The sequence below is a fragment of the Chamaea fasciata genome, unplaced genomic scaffold, assembly GCF_029207755.1.
Source record: "Chamaea fasciata isolate MVZ Bird 193981 ecotype frontalis unplaced genomic scaffold, bChaFas1.0.hap1 SCAF_4, whole genome shotgun sequence".
In the NCBI taxonomy this organism is placed as follows: domain Eukaryota; kingdom Metazoa; phylum Chordata; class Aves; order Passeriformes; family Sylviidae; genus Chamaea; species Chamaea fasciata.
Genome location: NW_027094089.1, coordinates 1,024,480 through 1,045,473, shown reverse-complemented (window position 1 = coordinate 1,045,473; position 20,994 = coordinate 1,024,480). Strand labels below are relative to the sequence as shown.

The following is a 20,994-nucleotide window of genomic DNA, read 5'->3' as shown; positions in this document are numbered from 1 at the left end:
CACTTCATCTAATTAAGCCAGGACAGAACATCCCTGGAAAATCCTCGCTTCAGAAAAGGGGATGGTCAAGCCACTGCAATAAAAAAGGGGTTTGAATCCAGGGGTGGCTCTCACCACCCCTCTGCCTGAGATAGAAGAGACAGGGGACACCTCAGTGCAGATATTTACACCCTCAGCCTTCAGCAACACTGCTCGGAAACAGTATTTGAGGACAAATGCACCCCAAATGTTCTTCAGACATATATCACCAGTAAGAATTTTTCCAAAGTCAGCTTTCTCTAAAGCAATCATCCAAACCCATTGGAGAAGGGACCTGGAACATCTAGGATTTGTTTACATAGTCATCCCTTCAGGAAAATCACCACTGGCACAAGCAGCTTAACTGCACAACTTCATCCCAGTCTCTGTAGCGAGAGCAAAACCAGCCGCACTAAAAACACAGCTTCCACAAGAGGAAAAAGGATCTAGAATAAATGAAGGCAGAGCCAGACCCTGTGAATAATTGTCAGGGGTCACTCCAGCTTTAATCCCAGATCTGACACTAATTCTCTGTGTCGTGGAACAAGTCAGTAAGTCTCTCCACCATGAAAATCATATTTAACCTACTTCTTTCAGGTTGCTTGGAGGATTAGTGTTCATAAAGCAATCTGAAGATTAAAAATCCTTAAAGTGCTGCAGCTTGAATTGAGCCCGACCACAGTGAGAACACCCACAAAAGCCCCGATGCATTTCTCCACTGACAGTGCTGCAAAGGCTAAGAACGAGCATTGCTACTGCACTGTCTTGTTAGAAATAGAAAACGCAATAATTTAATTGCCACTGGATTGCATCCCTCCAGTGCTAGCGACAGTGACGGAAAATTGAAACAGTACAACTCTGCTTTCAAATGGACAAACAGAAGTTGCACTCTGGAGGTGAAAATCAGAGTGCTGTAGTGCTGTGATACAGAAAAAAGCCATCTCTGAAACAGTCTCTGAAGCCAGAAGCTGTTTCCATTTCTGCGGGATAACTGGAATCTGGAGCAGCATCACTGCTGAGAGTGGCAGCAGCTTCTTTTATTTGTTGGCTCTAATTTGGGCTTTTAGAATCCCTGGCATTGTCACTCAAGGCAAACAAAAAACCATAACTAAGGGGCAGTTACACTTTTCCCTCAGAGAAACCCAAGAAGATATTTTTCATCCAGTCGAACAAGAATGTTTAAGGACTTGTTTTCTGTTTGCATTTTCAAATATCAGCTGCAAATGCACATTTTATGCTGCAGCTGCTAAAGCCAGCAGCACAATAAGGACAGATTTTCACACGCTACACATTCATTTGGGTCATTTTTTACACTGCATCTTTCATAAACAGCTTGGATTACCCTATACAACCTTTTCTTGGTCTTCCTTTATTTTTTGCACAGAAAACTATATTTAACATAGATCATTTCTTTTTTACAGGGATAACTTTTGAAACAGTGGCGCGTTCCAGTGGGGAGAAATAATACTGCTTTCACCAACAATCTACACCCGTATCAGAGCTTCAAAATACATTCTGGTCACAAAGAAAGGGTTGGATTCCGAAGAGGGGGACTTGAGTTGAACTTGATTATCCTGATGAGTCCCTTCCAGCTCAGCATGTTCTATGACTTTGGGATGCACTGGGGGGCAACGCTTTCCCTGGGATACACCCTGCACAGCTCTGGAGCCCATTCGCTCACACACCCCTGGGTCTCCGCAGGGAGGCAAAGAGAAAATGTGACCTTCATTGTCTCAGCTGCTGGGAAAAGGTCTAAAAGCAGCAGTTCGGCCCAGAATGGGCAAGGACGAGTGCAGCAGTGTGATTTTAGATGGTGGAGCTGCTACCTATTTCCCAATAAGCATCTCCTATGGAAAAGCTTGGGGAGGATTCAGGCAAAGCAGTCAGGTTCACACATTACACACACCAAAGCTCAGCCAAGAGATGCAAGAAGGGCCTTTTTACGATCAGTTCCAGTCAGGTTTTTTCCAGCACACCGAAGGGGAATCAGGGACAAAAGATCTGGCCATGTGCTGTGCACAGGGCTAAACTGGGGTCAGGAACCCATGGTCTGAGGGCACAGTGGCGGTACAAAGGGCAGGGAAAAGGGCAGTGACCTACAGGGGACACGGGGCTGGCCGCCAGGGATACCACAACCACAGGGGAAATAAGAAACCAGGAGAACCAGAGGCATGGGGAGAAAGGGAGACGGGTAGATTACACAGTGCTGCAAGGTGCCATGGGGGAAGTCTTCCCTTTCAGCTTGAGTGGAAAACTCTACGGTAGATTGTTACAGTTCTGGTTCCTTCTTCTCTGCCAAGGTCAGGATAAATAACATGGGAAAGGTAGATTTCAAGTTCAGGCTCGGTTGTTTATTATAACTCATCCATTTACAGACTCATGAGTTGTGAGCTCGATCTAGCAAGCTAGAGACACGAGGTAAAATGGCTTACCTCTCTATCTCTACAGAGTCTTTTCAAGGACAACCTGTCCAATTATGAAATTATTTTCACTTCAAACCCAGTAACTAACTACTTGAAGTCTGCAATGCGGACTCCATCAACCAATTACAGAAAACCACCCAAGCACATGAAGAAGAAGGAAGGAGGAGGTGAAGAAGAAGGACTTAGACAACACCCAAAATCCTCCATCTTGACTCACACAGATTACTATGTACTAAAATCCCAAAATCCAAGTTTCCACAATTCCAAGAGCAGATCTTTCCAGGGAGGGACCCTAGGGATTCCCCTGAGAGGGTGGAGGGATTCCACAGACGAGCACGCAGCACGATGCCTGGAGACCAGGCAAGGCGCAGCACTAACCTTCTCCTGCACGCAGGCAGGGCTGCTCCCCCATCCCACACCGTGTAAAACTCATCCATCCAGCGTTCCTAACGCCAAGACCAAACCCCACAGAGCAGATCACAGAGTCTCTGCAGAGGTCAGAGAGCTTCCATGAGGTGCTCCAGGCCTTCCCCCACGGGAGTGTTGGGCCTCCCACAGGCCCTGGCCCATTAATGCCCCTTCTCCCCCAAAGGCTTCGTGCAGCCGGCTGGAAATGCCCCTCCAACAGCACAGAAAACCTTGAGGGCTCCACATTTCTGATGGGCTGTCTCCAGTCTGGATGACCTTCTCGCAGCACTGATGCTCTGCACACCCCGTCGGGGAGGAACACAAGCTCCTCGGCCTCACGGAAACGAGGTCAGCAGTTCTTTTGTGTGTTGTTCCCAACGAGAGCAAAACACACACCCGGCCGGTTTCCTCAGCTCTCTGGCACCCTGACGTTCTTTTCTGTGCCAGGATCACACCACAGAGCATCCCTGGCTCCAGCCCAGGCCACCTGCAAGCTGCTGGAGCACTGCAGGGGGAGGAGGTTTGGGACTGCGTCCTCCCAAAAAGCACCACATCCAGGAAGGAACTGTGAGATGCTGTGCCAACAGATCAGCTTAGGAGCACCAGGAGGACCGTCAGTTGTTCTTCCACCCCATGCCAGTCCCAGAAGGAAGGTCCTTCAGACTGACCACCATCCTAAGCTACTGCTGCTTGGAAAACTCCCACGCTACCATCTGACTAACTACACTCGATGAACAACAGGAAAACCCCAGAAAGGGATTTTCAGAAACCACACTCTGAGTTCCCCATCCCGAGACCCCCAGAAGTCCACGGAGGATGTGGTGGCAAGGAGTGACTGGGAGGTGGGCAAGGCCCATCACAAGTCTTCGGGCTCTGATGTAATTATGCCCCTCACAAATGCTGTTTTGAATGTTTAATGATACTTGGTGTTACAGCTGTGTCCCCTCTGAGCTCCAACAGTTCTCCTGCATCACAGCAGTAGTTCCATGTCCGATATAGGCTATTATCCCTCTGTCCTGGTCAGTGATACTTCACACACACACAGTCATTACTCTCAGCAAGGCACCGGCCTTTCTCTACCTTAAGCTTTCCCATGCCAGTTCTGTCCCATTTATGAGTATTTATGATTTTTCTATAAGGAATATCTCATTCATTATTAAAACTGCTAGCAAATAGCACGGTCCTTATTCTAAATTGCCAAAAGAGAAAAAAAAAATATTACATTTAAAAGAAGTTCGTTAGTTGGCCACTTATCCCCAGAGTATCTCTGTTCCCCCACCCCACAGCAAGTAAGACCAGAGGGTCTCTCCTCCAGTTCTTGGGAAACACTTCCTGGAGCGTCTCCCAATTTATTTTTTTTCTATAGATCACCTTGGGAGAAGAAAAGCAATCCCTGAGGTCTTACACCAGCACCAGCACGTTCATGGGACAGTCCTTGCAAAACCTCCTCCCTTTACCCCTACCCCACTTTTAACTCCAAGCAGAAAAGAACCCCCTCAGTTTTGCAACTTCCTAAATTCAAGGCTCTTGAGTTATTTTTCTTCTGGCCCCCTTTTTAGACCAGGATTTTTGGTTTTGGGATGATCCCTGCTGCACAGCCCTGCACAGCTCAGCCCCACAGCAAGCCCTCACCCAGCCTCATTCCCCTGGAGACTAAACCCTTCCCTGCCTTTAATATAACACAGGATTCAGCCTTATTTACTGTGCCAGTCTGATTCCCCTTGCATCTCTGTCGGGGGTTAATCTCTCTTTTAACTCCTATCCACTCTCTCTTTGTACGGCTTTAAATCCTCCTGTAAAAGCTTGGAATCTGAAGTGCGATGAAAGGACATCCCCCACCGTGCCCATACCCCTCCCTGAGTCTATTTGCTTGTGTGCAGGGCTGTTGCTGCAATTTCTGCTCTTTTCCAGCTCCAGCATAGCCCCCCACAGCAGAAAAGAGAGCAGCGGTCACCTCAGGCAGCCCCAGTGGCACCTGCCTCTCTGCAGGACACAGACATTCCCCCTGTGGCTGCAGGGAGCAGTGATTTTGACAGCACAGTGAAAAACCTGGGTGCACTAACTTCCAATAAAAATGGAAAGCCACTGCTAAATAGAGTTACCTGTCTGCAGCCCAAGTGTTTGAGCACTTGGTGACAGAAGCAGCGTGTGGGCAGTGGGGCCGAAGGGAGGAGACACCCGATTTCCATACCATTTACGATTCAGGAATTACACAACGGATGCTGAGCCCGGTTGGAACTGCAGACACCAGGGGTTATCTGGTACCTGCTGAGCTGCAGTTCAGACAAGATATGCAGAAGTTGAACTCATCCACCAAATCACCCCTGTATTTCTTATTTTATTTCTTCTGCAAGAACTATCAGCAACACTGTGAGCAGATCCTCATGCTGGGAAGGAGGAACCTCCAGTCTAACCAACAGGTCACCGGGACAATTGCCTTCCCACTGACACTGCAAGGGTCAGTTAAGGTCTGCAGGGCCCTTCCACGCTCCTGGCAGAAAACCACGATGTTCTGCAATTTGGATTCAGCAGTTTCATGTGAAACAGACCCAAGACATTTTTGCCTGGCCACATGGAACAGCTTTGCAGGGATGCACCTGTGAAAGCATCAGCCAGATGGATGCACCAGGGAACAAAGCCCACGGCACTTGACCCAGTCCATGTATTTCTCAGGAGGCTTTCACGAGCTTTTATTACCCGAGATCTCTGTCAAGATAAGAGCTGAACACTGGACCTCCTTTATGTTCAATACTTGAGGCGGGCTGCTGCCATGTCACACCAGGTGAGAGGCCCACACAAGGCGATAATATCCCAATATTCCTACCTCATATTCCTATATTCCTACCACAGCGAGACCCAGAGGTGCCACGGGGAAAACACACAGAAGGGGTTGACAATACCTTCAGTATCTGATTTATGATTTGTGCAGGATCACCTCTGCTACCTGCTCCCTGCTTTGGCACATGCCCCTCTCACCTAGTGCTGTCCAATTCTGTATGTTATCAAGTATAATGCCTGGGGTTTATTTAAATAAATAAATTTAAACACACATCAAGAAATAAATAAAAAGCCACCGAAAAACCACCACAAAACAACAGCAACAAAACCAAAACAAAACACACCCAGAAAAAAAAAAACCTCTCCAAACCCAAAAGCATTAAGAAACCTGACTTGGAGTAGCAACCCCTGACTTGTGCCCAGGACGAGCCCAACTGGCACAAAAGGAAGAGACAAGGGCCAAAGACAGAAAAGTCACACAAATACACCCACTGTAGTGGTCTTCCTAATAGACTCAGCCCAGCATCACGTGAAAACACGGTGACCACAGTGACAAGTTGAGCTGGGATGAATTAAAACAGAACTGCAGACAAGACAGGGAGAATCTAACTAAAAACACACCTAAAGCTCCCAAAGGGTGGGAGGGGCAAGCTGGTGTTGCCCTGTCACCACACAAATTTCCTCCATGGAGCTGGCAACAACTAGTGGGTCACATTCATAGAGAGGGACAGGGGTCAGAGCATGAATTACAGATTCTCTAAGGTTGGAAAAGCCCTCCCAAGAATATCAAGTCCAGGCTGTGCCCAATGTCCACCATGTCCTCAGCCCAGAGCTCTCAGTGCCACGTCCAGGCCTTGGACACCTCCAGGGATGGGCACTCCAAACCTCCCTGGGCAGCCCCTGCCAATTCCTGACCACCTTTCCCATGGAGAAACTCCTGCTGATGTTCAACCTGCTCCTCCCCTGGCCCAGCCTGAGGCCGTTCCCTCTCCTCCTGTCCCTGTTCCCTGGGAGCAGAGCCTGACCCCCCGGCTGTCCCCTCCTGTCAGGGAGCTGTGCAGAGCCACCAGGTTCCCCCTGAGCCTCCTTTTCTCCAGGTTCAGCCCCTTTCCCAGCTCCCTCAGCCTCTCCTGGGGCTCCAGCTCCTTCCCCAGCTCCGTTCCCTGCCCTGGACACGCTCCAGCCCCTCGGTGTCTCTCTTGTCCTGAGGGGTCCAGAGCTGTCCCCAGCACTGGACATGTGGCCTTGGCAGTGCTGGCCACATGTGCTGCTCAGGCCAGGCTGACTGCAGCAGAAATGCAGGTCTTCAAGCGGGTATTTTTGTCAGACTCCAGGCTCCTGCCCAGAGCGATGACACACACGGAAATCAGAGCCAGGATGTGGGCACACAAGGGCTCTTTTGTTCCGCTGCGAGAAAAGCAAGAGTCAGCCAGGGCATCAGCGGCTGTGCTGGCTCTCCATGTGGCCGTGGCACAGCTTTCAGACTGCTCCCAGGAAGGGCAAACACCTTCTGCAGCCCCCCAACCCCACTGCACCTCTCCAGGACAGGACCCTGGCCAGAGGAGGTGTCTGCACTTCCCTGCGGGCAATCCATGTCCCAGGGCACCCATTGCTTCCAACCCAAAGCCACTACCAACTACTAAATCATCCATCCTTCCACCAGCCCTACACTTGACTCCACTGCCTCCAGCAGCAGCACTTGGAGCAGATTAACTCCATGCCGCTCATTTTGTTTAAAACAACACTGTTCCAAGCGAACTGAGTGTGTTTAGTCCCACACAGGGTATCTGGGGAGTTTCTAAAGAGCTGGTCACTGTAAAAATTGGAGGATGTCACATATGAATTTTAATTACTTGCCTTTTTTTTTTTGTTTGTTTGTTTGGCTGGGGTTTTTTTAAGCTGTTTCGCATGCAAGTGCTGCAAAACCATCCTCTTTGTGAAAAGCTCTACTTAAAGAGGAGTGTAGGTATTCACGTGCTTTATGAACAATTCTGACTCAAAAAAGGGATCAGGTGTTGTTACACACCCTCTGCAGCCCCCTTGTATGGCCCACCCACAGTTTTTTTTTCTTTTTCTTTTTTTTTTTTTCTTTTAAATTGGCATTTTCTGATAAAGGACAAAAGCAAATACAGGATGCCACAAAGTCACCTGTGAAGGTCCCTCCAGTCCCACCTCTTGGGCACTGAGCTTGAGGCAGTGACAAAGCACAGGAGCAAGTCACTAACGCTTGTACTCACCAATTGCCTTACACTCTGCCCTGGTACCCTGTCTCTGCACACTGGAAGCTGAGAGAAATAAAAATCTAATTACCTCCACTTTTTCTCATTTAACAGAGAGTTTTAAGTTTTGTGCCCTCTTCACTTGCCATCCACTCAATCCCCTACACTGTGCTTTCCCTGTGTGCTGTGGGCCACCAATGGAAATAAAATATTCAAAAACCCAGAAGACTGGCCAGACTGTTCTCCTGCTCCCAATCACCTTGCAAGTTTGACCTTCTGAGATGGCAGGCCTGAGTTTTATTCCTGATCTATAAGGATGCACTAGACATAATCCAATTGTGTAAAAACTGAACTGCAAAACAAGTGATATTTTCGCAAAGTGGTATTTTGATATTTTTAGGTTTAACAAGCCATATCCCACTTCACCCCAAAGGACTAATGCTGAGCTGCAGACACAAGGCATCCCACAGAGTCAGCATTTCAGCTGAGAAAAGGGCAAAAAAGAAGTCCTTTTCAATGCCCTTTTTACATCACCCAGGAGCTATGCCATCCACACACTCTGTTCCAGCAGCTCCACCTTGGAGCAGCATGGAGGGAAAAGCTCGGATCAAACTGCAGAGAACACAACACCCACCCAGGAGTGCTCAGACTTTAAACTCAGCATGCCACATTTTAAGGCACATTTCAAATAACCAGGTAGATTCCTATAATCCACGTCCCAACCTCCTCTCAGCCCTGTCTGAAACCCTCTTTTGTACCCAAGCCTGCAATTACCATAATCACAGCCCGAAACAGAGAGCACCAGAGGAGCACGGAGCAGTGAGCACCTTGCTTAAGAGCTCTGAAGGTGGTTATTTTCCTGTCCCCTTGAAAACAGAGCAATCTGAACCACCCAGAGACAGCAGTCACCCATTGTGAGCTGTTGTCAAAAGTAGCTTTATTTTGATAAGGAGGAAAGCAGAGACAAAGCATTGTTGGCTAGAGCTGTTAGCCCATTGCCTGCAAAATTACTCAGGGATGTGGGAGAACAGCGTGTCCTCCCTAGCACAAACTTCAGCAGAAAAGCGAGTTGCTGCCTTATATTTTAGACACTTTCCCTGGAAAACCCACAGGTCCTGTACACGCTGGTCAGCAAAACCCTGGTACCTTCTAAAAAGACCCGTGCAGCTTGCTGCTCAGTCTGGAATCGCACAACAAAAGCCTTCCCCTTTCTACAGGCAGCTCCCCGAATTCCTGAACTCTTCTCAAAGTGGTCTTGCCCAAAGTACAAGCACTTGCAGGAGTGAACTGCAGGCTGGGCTCAGTTTGGGGACAATCCATCTGATCTCTGGCCATGGCAGTGCTCCTCCAGCTGCATTTCTGGATTGAACCCTGGCTCGTTTTTATTAGAAAGGTATCCTAACTCACCACCAAAACCCAGACACAGCAGAAAGAAGGTTGTAACCCCTGGAAAATTGTTCACTGCTTACTCTCGCTATTAAAAGCCAAGGCTTTACAAAAATCTCAGCTAATCCAGAAGCAAACATAAACACACTGTGTGAGTCCTGACAACTATAATAAAATGATCCCTGGTACAACAATTTTCAGCTTCCTCTCCAATTCTCTTTTGGATCATGACTTACTTGTTAAGAACAAAATGCTACATTTGTCCCCAGCAACACAAGAAGCACGGAAATAAATAAAGTAAAACTCTCACCATATCCATCTGGTAAAGACACTGCTTTGAGGGATCCATAAATATCTCCAGGTATCTGCCAGTCACCACCTAACCCAAAATCCCAGTGTCTCCATAAAACGACAACTCACATTAGCTTCTGGATTTAGTTTGATTATCTCACCAAATTATCTGAAACGTGGTTTCCTCTAAGCTATTAAACCTCGCATTTGCAGAGCGGTTTGGATTTCTTCCAGGAGACTCATCCAAGAGGCAACAAGAGAGGGATCCCCTGCGGAACCCCTGAGGACCACAGGGATCCCCAGCAGCCTGGGTGCAATAATGGGCTGAAGCCACTAGGCAGAATTAATTAGAAACACCTGACCTCCATCCAGCTCGCTCTCTTTCACAACTTTGCTTTCACTGAGTATCCAGAGCATTTAATGGCATCTCCGCCCACTTTCCACCCAAACCTGGCCCGTGGCTGGGCTCCCACTGACCTGGCCATCTGCTTGTAGGCTTCCTCAGCCACAGCAAAGATGTGGGGGTCCATGTCCCCCATGTTCTGGCCGCTGTAGGCGTAGATGACATCCTGCTCGTAGATTGGCAGCTGCTCGTAGGGGTTGATGGCCACCAGCACGATACCTGAGGGCAGACAGACAGGCAGGAACATCACAAACCAAGCAGGGAGTTGATATTTCAGGGTTTTCGGGGCTTGTGTTCGTTGTTTCAATAAGGTTTTTAAAATACAGTGATCGAGAGTTAACAAAGAAAGGTGAGCAGCGAATGGGGATGGGCTTGGAATTCTTATCTCAGCATCTCCTTCAATAGCAGTAATCTCCTGCACAGCTACAAAGGGGATGCACAAAAGTGGTGAGAGGAGAATAAAAATACAATAATCTCCATTGTGTGAAGACAGACTTTGCAGGAGGGGTGAGGAGACATCAACACAGCCTGAGCCAGCAGTACAGAAAAGCAATTCCTGTGCAACCAAAGCTCAGCTAGACCCAAACACACACCCCAGGTTTTCCCCTGGCTTGAGTTGCAAGCAAGAACACCTAACAAAGAATGTACCCAAATCAAACTGAAATACATAAATCACGGGAAAGGAATGCCAGAGCCTGCTCTGAGGCTTTAAAGTCTGCCTCCTCTCCAGCTCTGGGCATGCTGGAGGAGGCAGTGAGCTGGGAGCTAATGAGAGGCCAAGCCACACGTGGTGCTCCCCGTGGGCTCCAGGGAGCTGCTCCGCACCCAGGTGCTGACAAAGCTCCAGCTCTGAGGAGTTTCAGGTCGGGCAGGTCTCAGCTGTCCCTGCAAGGAGCTCCAGGAGCACCGTGGTGGCTGTGGGGCCTGTGCCGTGCTCCCAGCCTGGCTGCTTCAGGGCTTGGGCACGCTCCAATTACAGGAGCACAGGAACACTCACCTTGTAGCACACACCGGGAGTGTGACTTAGCCCATCACGAAAGGCAAAGGTCAGTGACTGTCACATCACCTGCCCCTGCAGGACATTGACCCAGCTGCTCCACCTCCCCAAGCCCCGCTCCTGCCTGTTTGCTTCCCGGTTCTGCTCAGGTCACCCACCAGTTTTCCCTTACTCACCAAAACCAGGATGCAAACCACGCTGAAGGGCTCTCCTCCCTTCAGACAAGCACCTTCCTGCCCCTCTCAGCCACTTTATGGTATGCTGCAGCCAGGCAGAGCTTTGCAACTAAACCCACACAGCCCAAACCCCTGTATCTCCATTAATGCTGCACTCAGGATGGTCGTGGACCTTCATGAGAAGCTGCCCTCATGAAACTTCACTGGTTTTGGGTGACAGGAGGTGGCCGAAGGCACATGGTCTTCTGCAGCTGCAAAAGGCTGCAAGCTATGCCAGCAATCCAACACTGTTTTAACACCATTAAATACTGGAAGTTAACATCACCACGAGCCACAGAGGCTGTGTATTTCCAAGGCACTGTTTTAAAAAGCCATCTCCTCCTGCCAAGCATTTCCTCCACAACACCAAACTGCAACACAGTCACAGCTGGACACACCAGCTTTAACAAGACAAGGGGGAATGGCTTCCCATTGGCAGAGGGCAGGGATAGATGGGATCTTGGGAAGGAATTCCTGGCTGTGAAGGTAGCAAGGCCTTGGCACAGGTTGCCCAGAGCAGCTGTGGCTGCCCCTGGATCCCTGGCAGCGTCCAAGACCAGGATGAACTGGGCTTGGAGCAGCCTGGGATAGTGGAAGGTGTCCCTGCCCATGGCAGTGGGTAGAATGAGATGATCCTTAAAACGCCTTCCAACCCTAACAAGTCTGGGATTCTATGTATTGTCTTCCTTTCTTCCTAATTTTTCAAGTTGCAACTTGTTGCTGTCCATCCACAGGTAACTGCCATCCCGAATAGCTTAGGCAAAGCACCCTCCCCAAAAATCAGAGACTCAAGTTCACACCTGCCCTCCTCCTGCTCTGAAATTGGGAGTTAGATGATTCCCAAAGCCATGAAGAAAAGGAAGGAAATGGCAGAGCTGGAAGTTTTTATTTTTTGCTTTTTTTTCTGGAGGAAAACCTGCTGTGGACATTCCTCAGCAGGATCACTCAGGCATGCTGCTGTTCACTGGCTTTTTACGTCCTACTTTTTCCCCGTGGGGGCTGCCAAGCACATGCAAAGCTGGCCTCAAACTCACCTGACAAGATGTTCCCACCAAGAGCAGGTGGACCATGAGCTCAGCAAGTTCACAGTGCACCAGCACTCTGGTTTTACATCCCATTGACACACACTCATGCCTCCCACTCACCCTAAACCCACCACCCCCAGACTTTCCTCAGGCTGAAGCCTCTGGTTTATCATCTAAAGGGGTTTCTCTGTGGCCCCACAACCTTTCAGGAGCTGAACGTGTGGTCTGGACACTCACCACAGTAGGTGTAGATGTGGTTGGACTCGAGGAACCTCACTTTGAGGTTGTGCAGGACGGCAGGCTCGTGCAGGTAGCTCAGGGCTGTCAGGTCGTTCTGCCCCACCAGGATGTCTGGATTGCGCAGGAAGGGCAGCTCATTCCCTTGGAGGTCGACGGGATATTCATAGAGCTGTACAGATACACCAGGAATGCAGCAACACAAAAAAAGAGAAAACAACAGCAGCTCCTTTAATGGCTTGTCACTTTTCCAGGCGTTACTCCTGCTACTGTAAAAATACTTACATGCCCTGTGTAATTAAATCATCATCCCTGATGATAAATGCCATAGGGACTTGGATGACAGATGTCAGGTCACCCCACTGGGAATGGCTCTTAGCTGACCGCCACATGGTCCTGGTGGACACTGACGGTCCACAAGCACCAACCTGGTCATACCTGAGTCATCCTCAGGCCATCCTCGGGACAATCAGCCTGTAGCCACCTCTGAGCAGTGACGGGCACCGTACAGAAACCCACAGCTTCATCTCATCTAAGCATCTTCCTGCTCTTGGAAGAGCAGCCTCATTCCCAACTAGACCATGTTCTTACCATCAGAGCCATTTCTCAGCTCATTTTTAATTGAAGTTACTTTTCTACCTGAAATCTGACACCCCTTGAGGCAGAGAGGACTTGGAGAAGCACGGAGTCCCTGCAGGTGAAGTGTCTGAGGAGCCAGGTTACGCTGCTGAAGCTGGCACATGGGCAGCCTTACGCTAATTTTGACACGTCCCCAAATGACCAACAGAGCCACCAACTAAAAAAAAAACTGTATTTTTTTTCTTTACAGAGAACGGAAAAAAAAAAAAAAGCCAGTGATGCTGCTTCCCACAGGGTGCCTCAGAAAGGAGGGATGATGTTTAGCTCCCAGCAGAAGGGAAGAATCACAGTTTCCAAGCAAAACCACTGTCACTGCACTGGATCACTGCCCGTGCAAGCAGCACAAGGAAAGCTGACCCAAGTGCACGAGGACAGGCTCTCTCAGCGTGTCTGACAACCTCAGGCTGGTTTTATCCTCCAATTCCACGTTGTCAATGCCAATTTTCAAGAGTTTGCACTCAGTCTCACATTTTAATGGCAAACACACCAGGGATGCCCTGTGATATTTAAAAGTCAGCTCTTCATTCGGAGGGAGTACTCCTGCATACAGAGCAGAGCCAGAAACCACAAAACCCATGAAGATTCACTTAAAGCACAAGGACAAAAGGAAGCACTGAACAGCCGGGTAATGCGTGTTGGCCGTCAGGAACAAAAGGCTTTCTGCAGCTTTGAATCCCCTGAAGATACGTGTGCTGGGTATCTCCAACCTGATGCACACAAGTGCTGTTGCCCTTTGCTAGAGCTTTCCAACATGACACAGATCAAGGCAGGACTTAATACAGGAAAGCATCAAACAGGGCACTCCCAGAGACCTTGGGTCTCTTGCACAACCCCAAAATGAGATGTTTCATGTTTCACCATGACTAGTCTCATTAAGCCACTACCTGCAACACCTGGTAATCCTTTCATCTCCTCGTACTTTAATGTTGCTGATCCTGAACTCAGCTATACAAAAAGATTAGACCTTGCAGGACTCCTCAGCCCCTCTAGTTTGCAGGGAAATATCCAGATTAAAGAGGAAAAAAGTAATTCCTACCCAAGTACTAAAACTGCAGGAGATCTCAACCAGGAAGGGAGAATGGGGGTTGTAGTGCTCAGCAACAGGGGCAGGTGTACTTTGGCAGCCTGAGCACAAGTGGAAGAAAGGAGCCTCCAGCCCTGGCTCCAACAGCACAAGGACGTGGAGCTGCTGCAGCCAGTGCAGAGGAGGCCACGGAGATGCTGCCAGGGCTGGAGCCCCTCTGCTCTGGAGCCAGCCCGGGACACCTGGGGCTCTTCAGCTGCACAAGAGAAGGCTCCAGGGAGAGCTCCCAGCCCCTGCCAGGGCCTCAAGGGGCTCCAGGAGAGCTGCACAGGGACTGGGGACAAGGCCTGCAGGGACAGGACAAAGCAGAATTACCATAAGTTGAAGGACAGTAGGCTTAGGTAAGGTATTAGGAGTGAATTCTTTGCTGCAATGGTATTGAGGCCCTGACACAGGTTTCCCACAGAAGCTGTGGCTGCTCCATCTCTGGCAGTGTCCAAGGCCAGGTTGGATGGAGCTTGGAGCAGCTCCCCGGGTCAGTGGAAGGTGTCCCTGCCCACAGCAGGGGGTAGAATGGCATGAACTTTAAGGTCCTTCCAACCCAAACCATTCCATAATAAAATGACGTTTCTGTGCCTGGTGCTTCCAAGGGCTTGCAGGGTGGCCTCTGTTCATCTCCTCATCAAGATTTATCACTGTGGAAGGTAAAGAGGCATCAAGCATCCTCCACCCTTTATCCTCTCCAGAAAGCTGCCCCATGCTGGAGAGCAAACAGGCAGGACAACAGAAGCAGGTGAGGCCAAGCCACGAAGAAGCACCAGCACCAAGCACTGGGTGCAGATCCCAACATCAACAACGTTCTCTGCAAACCTGGCCCACTCACACACTGCCAACACTCCATGCCTGAGCTACTCTGAAAAAAAGAAAACTGTTTTGATGAACTACCCAATCAACCACAGCTCATTCCTGCTCTCCATCTTCCCATTAGGCAATATGGTGAAAATGCTCCCCACAGTGTGGAAATGTCTGGCTTGGAGGGGATGGGAATTACTTGTCCTGCTTGGAACATGTGGATTTGTAGTGGGTGGTCTCTACTAACTCTTCTAGGCAACGGAGCAGATCACACTCCAGACAGCTCAGGAAACCCCATCTGCCCAATTGAAGAAAGATGGTTTAGGTGAAATTCTGCATGAAAAATGTATTTATTCTTCCTGCTGCACCAGGCAGCTCATGGTGGGTACAGAGCACGGCTGCTCCCTTCCCATGAACTGAATTTGCAGCCGATGCAAATGCCGTGGTTAACTTCATCTGCAACTCCCTGCTGTCACCCAACGTGCCACTCCACGAGGTTTTTGTGTGGAACAGAGAGCAGCTGCTCCTCCCCAGCCTCTATCCTGCCCTGGGGATGATTAATTGCTGGCTGTACATGCGCTACAGCCCGGGTTGTTTGTACATTTGGAACCAGCGCTTGCTGGAAAACATCTACATTTAAATGAGTTTTGTGTTTTTCTCTTTTAAAAGCTTTTCTTATTTAAAAATAAAGCAGAGGGAAAAGGGGTTTACGTAAGATTGTACTCAAGAGAGAAAAACTAAGGCGTGGAGAAAGCTGTTGCACAGCAGTCACCTCTGAGGCGTGTGTGGGTTTTCCATCAGTACCCGAGGTTGAGTAGATGCCACCAGCCGTGCTCTCCACAATTTGTTCGGCAGCAAAAAGCACAAACTGGCACTTCTGACGTGCTGCTGCTATTAAAAAAAAAATACATCCTAATATCAACAGAATGTCACAAGTTTGCCAGGAGATGAAAAGAGATGATGGAGGTCAAGGGCTTTTCTCGGAACCTACTGTAACACAAGTGTCTGGGGAGGGTGCAGGCAGGGAAAAGCTGGAAGTGTTAAGGCAATAAAACACATTTTAAACCACTTCACAGGAACTATGAGATGGCTCAGGCTTCTTCACACATTAATTTGAAGCTTTAAATTACTAAAAAGAATAACGACACTCAAAAGCTTACAGTTTCATCTTCAAGTTTGAGCTGGAGGCTTTTATCTCCCTCTTTGTAATCCTTGATAATTTCTGCCGATCTCCAAACTTCATCGGGGTCAGGAATCCAAACCCTAGTGTGCTGGAGAGGTGAAAAAAGGAAAGAAAGAAAAAGTTTAGACATGACAAAACCTCGGGAAATTAAATGAGAAATAAATTAATTCTCCATTTATACAGCCTCACACTCATTACAAAGTCAATGCAGCCAGACCATTTACTTTAGCAAAAGAAAAAATAAATCTGGTTTTAGCTCTTGGGGTAAATTACAGACCAGAAGTCTAATTTTTCAGTCTAATTTTCTCCTGGACAAGGTGAACACTGGCTTGTTACCAATCTAACAAAGCAGGGTAAAGTCTCAAGGTAAACATGGAATTTAATTTCCCTGGGAAAAAAAAAAGAAAAAAAAAAAAGAAAAAAAAGAAAAAAAAAAAAAAAAAACAAACCAGCCTTCCAGAAGGCTTTTATGAAATAACACAATTCACCCCCAGCAGACCCTACACCAAAACATGTTTATTTTGCTCAAAACAAGGCAGTTTGGTCCCCACAGAGCAAGCCCTGACCCAACCCCACAGCCAGGACAGAGGAAGGCAAATGACAACACCAAAGCCAAACTCCTTCAGCTGGAGATGAGCACGCAAACAGGCTCCAGGACACACTTAGATTTAAATAAATTCATGAATTAGGGTAAATTTAACCTTTTTTGCTTCTGCAAAGTCAGGGCCACCAAGTGGGGAGCCCCAGCCCAAGTGTCCATGAGGGATTTTGGCTGCTGGGCTCACGGAGTCAGGTTGGTGCTGGACTCTTCCAGCCTACACAGCCAACAGTAACCCTCCAATAACCAGTGATTTACTGGCCTTTTTGGGGTATTTCTCCCCTCCATTCCCCCTGTTGCTTGAAATGAGAGCTATATAATCTTATTCCTACTCCAAACACCAGGGGCTGGGGGCAATCCCAGCAAATCCAAGTGACAAGCAGCACCAGTACCCCAAATGTGGTTTTGGCCTTCATTTGAAACCAAACCCCAGCACACAAGGTCCAGGCAACATTCTGTGGCAATCAACGAGTTAACACAGCAGCCACCACCTGACAGCCCTCTTTGCAGCTGAAAGGCAATAGATTTTTATACTTTATCACACGTAATTATTTTTAGAGCGGCTCAATAGCTACAGCAGCAGGAACCTTTAGATGTTAATGGAGCCACACAGTCCTATTCCCAGAACAACAGTTTTACCAGGGAGTAGGGGGAAAGGTGTGAAAACTTGGATTTTGTCAGCACAGCAGCTCCAGCATCTCATGAGCCTCCAGTGGTCTCCCTGCCACGAAGAAGGGAGGCTGCAGTGGGGAAGGGGCTAGTTGGAACCCCTACCAGCCCCACCACTGTGCATTCAGCCAGTGCCAGCTCTCTGCTGGCAGAAAGTGATATTCAGACACTCTCTGGGAGTGCCCAAAATAGCCAAGGATCAGGATGTACCCGGCTCAGGAAAGATTCAAACACAAGGTGTTGCTGGTCTTGGCAACCTTGCAAATTTTCCACCTGCACACGGGGCTGGGCTGAGCCCTGGGCCTGCCTGGACGGGCAGGGACACACTGACCCCAGAGCCACCTGAAATGGGGTGCCTGTGATTCCAGCTCTGTAGCTGCAATCTGGGTACAGCTCCAGCAGCAGCAAGAGGTCCCATGGGCCACCCTCGGCAATTCCTGACCAGCCACGGCCAGGAGCCACCCCAGAGTGACAGGAGGATCCAGGGGTGACAGCTCCGAGTATCTGCCGCCCACAGCCTGTGGTGGGAGACTCTGTATCCCACCAGCCACCCTGACCACACTACTTGAGCTTTAATAGTAATAACAGAACTGTTTTTGTGCACACACACACAACATGCAAGGGCCCACGCAGGACAGACTGCACCAAGCAGGACAGACATGTTTGCAAGGCCTCGGGAGCGGGGTGACGGATGCCAGCACCCGCTGCCCATGGCCTTGTGGTGGGAGGCTCTGACCACAGCACTACAGAGCTTTAATAATAATAACAATAGAACTGATTTTCCCAGACTTTGTGCACACACACACGTGTGCAAGAGGTGACCAAGCAGGACAGACTGCACCAAGCAGGACAGACACGTTTGCAAGGCCCCAGGAGCGGGGTGACAGCTTTCAGCACCCGCTGCCCACGGCCTGGAGGTGGGAGGCTCTGACCACAGCACTACAGAGCTTTAATAATAACAATAGAACTGATTTTCCCAGACTTTGTGCACACACACACACGTGTGCAAGGGGTGACCAAGCAGGACAGACTGCACCAAGCAGGACAGACATGTTTGCAAGGCCTCGGGAGCGGGGTGACAGATGCCAGCACCCGCTGCCCACGGCCTTGTGGTGGGAGGCTCCGTATCCCACCAGCCACACCGACCACAGCACTACAGAGTTTTAATAATAATAATAATAGAACTGATTTTCCCAGACTTTGTGCACACACACACACGTGTGCAAGGGGTGACCAAGCAGGACAGACTGCACCAAGCAGGACGGATGTGTTTGCAAGGCCCCAGGATGGGGTGACAGCTTTCAGCACCCGCTGCCCACGGCCTGGTGGTGGGAGGCTCCGTATCCCACCAGCCACACCGACCACAGCACTACAGAGTTTTAATAATGATAATGGTAGAACTGATTTTTCCCAGACTTTGTGCGCACACACACACACGTGCGAGGGGCCACCAAGCAGGAGAGGGGTGTTTGCAAGGCCCCAGGAGCCCTGGCTGGCAGATCCCAGGAGCGATCCAGCACTCCCAACACCGAGCTGCTCCCCATCCTGCCGCAGGGCCTGGGGCTGTGAGCACAGGCTGCTGTGAATGCACCTCCCCAAGCATCTCTAATGCTGTCCTCTCGTGCGTGCACACGCACGCATCCAAGAAGGGGGAACGCCATTCATTCTGCTGTGCTCTTCCACCGCCCTCTCCTCCCCGCTGCGCCCGGCCCTCCCGGCAGGGCAGGCTGCTACACACAAACCCCCATCCAAGCCCTCCCTCTCACCCATAAATCCCTGATACATCAACCACACAGCGCTGGAATAGAAGCACTTTGTCACTGGTACATCTTTACAAGGCCAGCTTTAATTAGAACCTGAGGAGGCCTGGGGGCAGCTCTCGGATGGGTCACGCTGGGCTCACCACCCTCACCTCCCCTGCATTCTGCTCCCCAACCTCTGCAACCTGCTCCCCCCCTCCCAAAGCAGCCTCACGCCCTCTCTTTTTGGCAAACGAACCCACACGGGTGAGAGTCACCGTGCCCCCAAAACCAGGGCGCTGGCAGGCGCCCACCCAGACATGGGGGGAGCATCCCTGTGAGCTGCTGCTTCCATAATCACACTTCCAGCGTCGTTTTACCACTCCACGAGCCTTGTCTGGGCTTCCTGAGAGTTTTAACAGCCTCTCCATCTTCTGGAGGAGCTTGTCATGAGGGAGAGGGCACACGGACCCATCTCAAAGCACTGGGAATGGAGGATTAACTTGATTTTGGGCTCAGGAGACACAGCCGTGGGCAAACCGCTCAACCTCCAGACACTCCAGGGTTTCCATACATTTCCTCTTTTTTTTTTTCAAGAAAAACATTCCTTCAGTCCTCGAGGATGACTTCAAACAATGTGCGAGAATTAACTAGAAATAGCTCCGCATGCTCAGCGTCTAAAAAAACTTTTTAAAAAATCTGGTTTGTGATTTTTTTTTAACCAGATCCCCAATAAAACTGAAGCCATTCAGTTCCCTCACAGCCTCTTGCATTATTCCACCCAGCTTAAGCAGAAGCTTAATAAATTCAATCCCCACCTCCTGATTTGATTTAGATTTTAGCAGGCTGCCACTGCGGATGCAGATTAAAACCAACATTAAATTAGAAGAGGCAGGTCTTGTTTCAGTGTTTCAAAGCCCTCAGTGCTGGCCAAAGGCACTCCCAGCAAGCTCTGGGCAATGTGCTCCATCTCAGCGAGAAGAGATGCAGCTCTGCAGGCAAGGACTTAAAACTCTGTGGACAGAGCATCATTTTCATTACATTAAGAAAATTGTATAATCTTCCATTAAGTAAAAAATATTAATAACCAGCGATCTCAGCTTCGTCTGGGCCGCTTGGCGGTTGCAAGTCTTCGTGGCAAGCTGGACATCAGCAAATCCATCTTTATTATTACTGGGTTTTAATCCCCTGAGTTATTTCAGGAATGTCAATACTCACAGCTGACCCCGGGAAGTTTTCATTGCTCCTGGGTCAAGGGCATTTTTCCAGGGGCATACTTCCAACAAACTGCAGACAGAGGGAGGGCACGGCAGAAAACCCACAATACTGGCAATAAAATACCATCAACCACCCCACCATCAGGAATTCAGTAACAGAGGTGAAGACACTGTATGTCATGACAAAGGTTCTTCCACACAGGTGAAGAAAATCTTATGAAAGGACTTTAGCTGAAACCACAAACAGTGATTAAAAAAAAAAAAAAAACAAAAAAAAACCAAAAAAACAAAGGTGAAGGCACAAATGTAAAACAGAACACGGTGGAAATTGGGACAAATCTATATTTTTCTCTGTAAAGCAAGCACACTTCTATTTTTCTCCCTTTGCAATGGGCTTATTGCTAGCCTCATTGTGTATTGTTCGGTGTCCAGTATTGCTGGATGCTTTTGAAGAGGACAAAAAATACATGCAAAAGAAAAAACAGAGCAAATGTCAGCCCTGGCTTCCCAAGAATATTTATATTTACACGCACAGCACGTGAATGGTTATGCAGCTTACACTCAGACCAATACTCACCTTCCAGCTCTCATTCACAAGCTATCTATTATTAAAAATGAAGTTTTCCTAAACTGTGCTCTTCTCAAGGAAGAGGAAAGTACAACCTGTACTTGG

At 49.0% G+C, this 20,994-nt stretch overlaps 1 protein-coding gene across 3 annotated transcripts in view; it reads right to left on the bottom strand.

Annotated features, from left to right (window-relative positions):
* The window catches only part of MYO5B (myosin VB), a 148,011-nt gene that overhangs the window by 104,435 nt on the left and 22,582 nt on the right, over nt 1-20,994 (bottom strand). For all 3 annotated transcript variants that reach the window (XM_066180696.1, XM_066180694.1, XM_066180695.1), the window contains exons 2-4: nt 16,076-16,186; nt 12,401-12,572; nt 10,001-10,145 (exon numbers count right to left, since the gene is read on the bottom strand). In XM_066180696.1, the coding sequence (XP_066036793.1) occupies nt 10,001-10,145; nt 12,401-12,572; nt 16,076-16,186 (428 nt within the window). The remainder of the gene's footprint in view (nt 1-10,000; nt 10,146-12,400; nt 12,573-16,075; nt 16,187-20,994) is intronic.